At 42.2% G+C, this 5000-nt stretch overlaps 1 protein-coding gene across 1 annotated transcript in view; it reads right to left on the reverse strand.

Annotated features, from left to right (window-relative positions):
• LOC134441550 (meiosis inhibitor protein 1-like) overlaps positions 1 to 5000 on the reverse strand; it is a 122064-nt gene that overhangs the window by 56633 nt on the left and 60431 nt on the right. Inside the window, exon 14 of the mRNA XM_063191912.1 lies at positions 1878 to 2037. Within this exon, the coding sequence (XP_063047982.1) occupies positions 1878 to 2037 (160 nt within the window). The remainder of the gene's footprint in view (positions 1 to 1877; positions 2038 to 5000) is intronic.

Here is a 5000-nt window from a genome sequence, read left to right on the forward strand (position 1 = left end):
TTAGATTACAACCCTCTGCATGTGTCCTAGTTCATCCTGCGCAAAATTTACCTTATTGGACTTTGAGGCTTTGCCATCTGAGTTTTCGATTGAGAGGCAAATTGACAAAGTAAAGCTCTATAAAATTCAGAATATCCTTCTTTACATTCCCCCAACCCAACAGAAAGCAATGGAGGTTATAATTAATTAAATATTAATTACTCCACAGAAAACAGATTGCCTGTCTGCTTGGCTCCAGGTGCTTCCACGTTGTAGATTTGACAACAGTGAAGCTGGCAACTGAATAAACTGTGCAACAGTTAAGGACTGCAAATGGCAACAGTTTGCACATTTTGCAATAATTCACTGTAACTTATATATTTCTCCGGTAACAGCCTACAGTTTAGCCTCATTTAATGTGTAAAATATGCCTATAGGCTAGCATAATTTGAAAAACTCTACCTGGGACAGTAATCCCTTGATTCAGTCTCTTAGAAGTATACTAGTCTATTTGAAACTGTCATTCTACTTCATCCAAATCAATCTGTCAATCAATTCCTGACCTCACCTGAGTGCTAAGGACTGTCATGCAATGATTAACTTACTGCCTGCACCTGCGAAATGCCTCATCACTCGGGTCACATGGTTCACTTGAACATGTATTTAAACCGGGACTGTTGCATTGTACTGCTCACTGGTTGGTAGCTAGCTAGCTAGCTGGCTGACAGGCTGTAAGGCTGGCCGGCCGACTGGCCTGCCCTCACATCACCTGGCCTGGCCTGGCCGGCCCGGCTAGCAGGTCACGTTGTAAGGGTGGCTGTATGGCTTGCTAACTAGCTTGTTTGTTAGCGTGCTTGCCCCGCTAGCTGTGGCCTTCATTTTCCTCAAGGTTCTTTTCAGGCCTTTTTTAAATAAGGAATGCATTTGCATACCCTTCATTGATGATACTAGACTGGTCCACCTGCCAGTACTAGACAATCTGGCAATTGGGCATTTATTTAGGTATCTAATTAGGTTGAGGTTTATCGGACTCCAGTGAGTAGAATCAGTCCAATCAGTTGTCTGATTGTAATTCTATAATTGGACACACCTATTATGTGAAATTTATGGGAATTCCACTTAAATGCAACATGTATAAACTGTGAATCCCACACCTGAGCAACACAATTGTGCTGCTGGTTTAGCAGGATTGAACCATAAAATAAGGTTATAAATTCTGTGGAATGAATAGAGATTCACCTTAAAAACAAATGCTTTATACTGTAAATTGAACAATCATACCGTCAAGGCATCAATAATTTCTGTTGTTTTAACAGAAATTGACTGTAAAATAGGCAAATGAATGCTGTGGAATGGTTAGTATTTCACTTAAAAAAACAACAGGGTTGCATTGTTAATTATACAGCTGTATACCATGAGCCTACATGAGTGTCACTGTTATTTAAACAGTAACTCCCCTTTATTGTAACATCTTGAAAATGTTGATTCTACAAGTCTTAATATACCTTACCGTAAATCCATATACAAGATCTCTGTGTTTTATACGGTGAAGAAATGGCAACCACAGCTGCCAGTTTTTCACCGTAATTTTGACAATAATTTTTTTACAGTGCACACACACACAACACCTTAAAAAATGGTCATATCTAGATGCAAAAAATCTGTGGGATCCCATCGCGTTTTAATGGCTTGGCCCCTGCTAGCTACGGGATGACTCTAAAAATAGCTATTTGTCTGTGTATGCGTGTGTGTGTGTGTGTGTACGCACAGGCGTGTGCGTTTGTGCCTGTGTCTGCTTGTGTCTGTGTGTGTGAGAATCACTCAGTCACTCACTCTGTGTGTGTGTGTGTGTGTGTGTGTGTGTGTGTGTGTGTGTGTGTGCGTGTGTGTCATCTCACGGTGACGGTGGGTATGAGTACGGTATCACAGCAGCGCAGCAGGCTGAGGCAGAGGGCCTCCACTGAGGCCGAGTCCCTCCCCTTCTCCCTCTCCTGCCTGTGGGGCGCCGTGAAGACGTTCTCCTGCAGACTGGGCTCCGACACACACTGCTCTGCAAGCCTACAGAGACACACACACACACACACACTAGCATGAACACCTGTACGCACACACACACACACACTAGCATGAACACCTGTACGCACACACACACACACACACACACACACACACACACACACACACACACACACACACACACACACACACACTAGCATGAGCACACACACACACACACACACACACACACACACACACACACACACACACACACACACAGTAATTTAGTATAAGTACACACGCATTCATGCACACACAACACACACACGCACATACACATGCAGTGAAGGCACTTTCTTTCAGACTGGACTCCAACACACATGGCTCTGCAAGTCTATAGAGACATACAGGCAGACATCAGCAAGAGCCTACACACTTTCACGAACACACAAAGACACAAAGACACACACACACACACACACACACACACACACACACACACACACACACACACACACACACACACACACACACACACACACAAAGAGCTATTTTTGGAATCATCCCGTAGCTAGCGGAGGCCAAGCCATTAAAATGTGTGGGAATCCTACAGAGTACTCGCCTCTGGAGAAACACCAGGCAAAAGGCGGCAATGCATTTAGCACAAAAGGCATTCACCACTCAATGCTTTCAACAGTCTTCCACACAGTTAACCCTTTAGCACCCAGAAATTGTGTAGAATGTCGCAGAATTCACATGACAATTCGAAGAAAAAATTGCAATTTTGGTCATATTTTACATGATGACAAATACCTTGAAAAGAATCTTAAGTGTCAATTACAAGTCACTTAATTCAACTCATATTGAAGTTGGAAAAAAAACTATTTAAAATGATATGGAATTTATTGATAATTAATTGTTCAGTATTCCCATAGATTGCGTTTTATGTGGATTAAATGATAAAATTGTGATCAAATCCGATAGATAATATCGGATTTGATCACAATTTTATCATTTATCAATTTTATCATCTATCTATCCCTCTATCCGTCTGTCCGGCCATCCATCCATCCATCCATCCATCCATCCATCCATCCATCCATCCATCCATCCATCCATCCATCCATCGATTACTCACACCAAAAAGGTCACAGTTGAACATGTGACGACAATGTCATTCACCCAGAAGTTCTGTTTTCACGTGGTATAAGTAATAACTGCTATGGGTTAGCTAATAAAGTTTGGACTAAACTATGCCAAGACGTGTACGGACAACCCTAGAAGTGTGCCGGATAGCAAGCAGGACATGAATGACGAAGTTGTTCACAATTTGGCACAGGTAAGAGACGCCCCAGCCTTCACAGACCTTACGGAATTGAAGTGCTACAAACACCACGTTAGTAGACTATTATTGGGAGTTAGCATTCGACTTAACATTAACACACAGATTTTTATGAAGAACATGGAATAGTAACTATTCTTGAGTGCTTTGTCGAACTTGGCATGCAAAATGAGTGACGTTGCATGCTGCGTTTCCCTCACATGCCAGTTGTGCGGAGCTGCAGGTGCCTCACGTTGTAAAGCTAAGATAGTTAAATAAAACCATATGGTTTTGATTCTGAAAACACATCGAAGAGGGTTTGAATTTTTGATATGTAGTGTGTTTAAGCTGTAGACATCAGCTGGACAGTTGTGTTTGCTATTTGGGACGACTGTCAGACATTTTGAGCACCCACGGCAGCTGAAGCCCATCTCATAGTCAAACAACATCATCTAAAATAGCCTACATAATCATAAGCATGTGCTGTTGACCATGAAAATAGATAGAAAAGGGTTGGAAGTGTTGACTTTTAGTGTTTATTGGTTGTAGAAACAGAATGGTTGTATTTGTAGCCATCCAATCTCAGACGGCCGTCATTTGAATTGACTAAGATTGCCGAGTGGCATAAAGGGGCACGCATTTTGTAATAAAACCTAAAATATAAAAAAATAAAATAATACAAACATATAGTTTTTATAATGAAAATATATCAAGGGGGGTCTGTAATATTGATCAAAACTGTTTGAAAGGTGGAAAACTGGCATGATCAGCAATGAAAATACTCCGGCCGTCTGCGGACGTTATGGGAGAGAGGCGGACGAGCGTTGACGGCCACTGTGGGAGCTAAAGAGTTAACCCCTTAGCGCAGCACTATGGCTCTCTGTAATGCCACTATGGGAGCTAAAGGGTTAATCCAAACAGAAAAACAGCTGCAAGACTGTAAGGAAGGGGTTTGAAACTTGAGGGCCGATGGCCAACCGAGGGCCAAAATCAAAATCTGGAATAAGGATGCGGGCCAACCCGAATATTTATTTTAAAAAACAGACTAAAAATTGTGCATACATACATATTTAAATTTCACAAACATATTCCCATTACAGATCAATTCTGTTGCATATGAGTGTGAGCTGTTTCACTGGCCTGGGCCCACTCATATTCCTATGACACACCAAATATCATGCTCAAGTGTTATTATTATATTATTAATGGTGTATGTGGGCCAGCTGTAATACACATTTGAAATGACTGCGCAGGCCAGATTTGGCCCCTGAGCCTGCGTTTGGCACCCCGGCTGTAAGGAGTTGCTGTAGTGACCTGGAATGTTACAATCACAGGATTGCAGGTTCGAATCCCACCCTTCCACTCCCTACTGCACTCCATGGCTGAGGAGCTGCCCTTGAGGGAGGCACCTAATCCCACACTGCTCCAGGCACTGTAACCAATACCCTGAAAATAACTGTAAGTCGCTTTGGATAAAAGTGTCAGCTAAGTGCAGAGGTGTCAAAAATAAAAGTAAAGGTAGAAAAAGAAAGACTTTCCTTCCAACACAGGTAACTTATCTGAGTAACCAGTAGACCTGTGTACTTGTTTTATGATCAGCTGACTCTGCGCTGGTTGGATCAAGTTTGTGGTGGGTTCTTGTTAGGCGTTTAGTGTTTTCCAGTAACAACACAGGCTATCTAGTATCTCATTGGGTACAATG

This window comes from Engraulis encrasicolus, chromosome 2 (genome assembly GCF_034702125.1).
Source record: "Engraulis encrasicolus isolate BLACKSEA-1 chromosome 2, IST_EnEncr_1.0, whole genome shotgun sequence".
Lineage (NCBI taxonomy): Eukaryota > Metazoa > Chordata > Actinopteri > Clupeiformes > Engraulidae > Engraulis > Engraulis encrasicolus.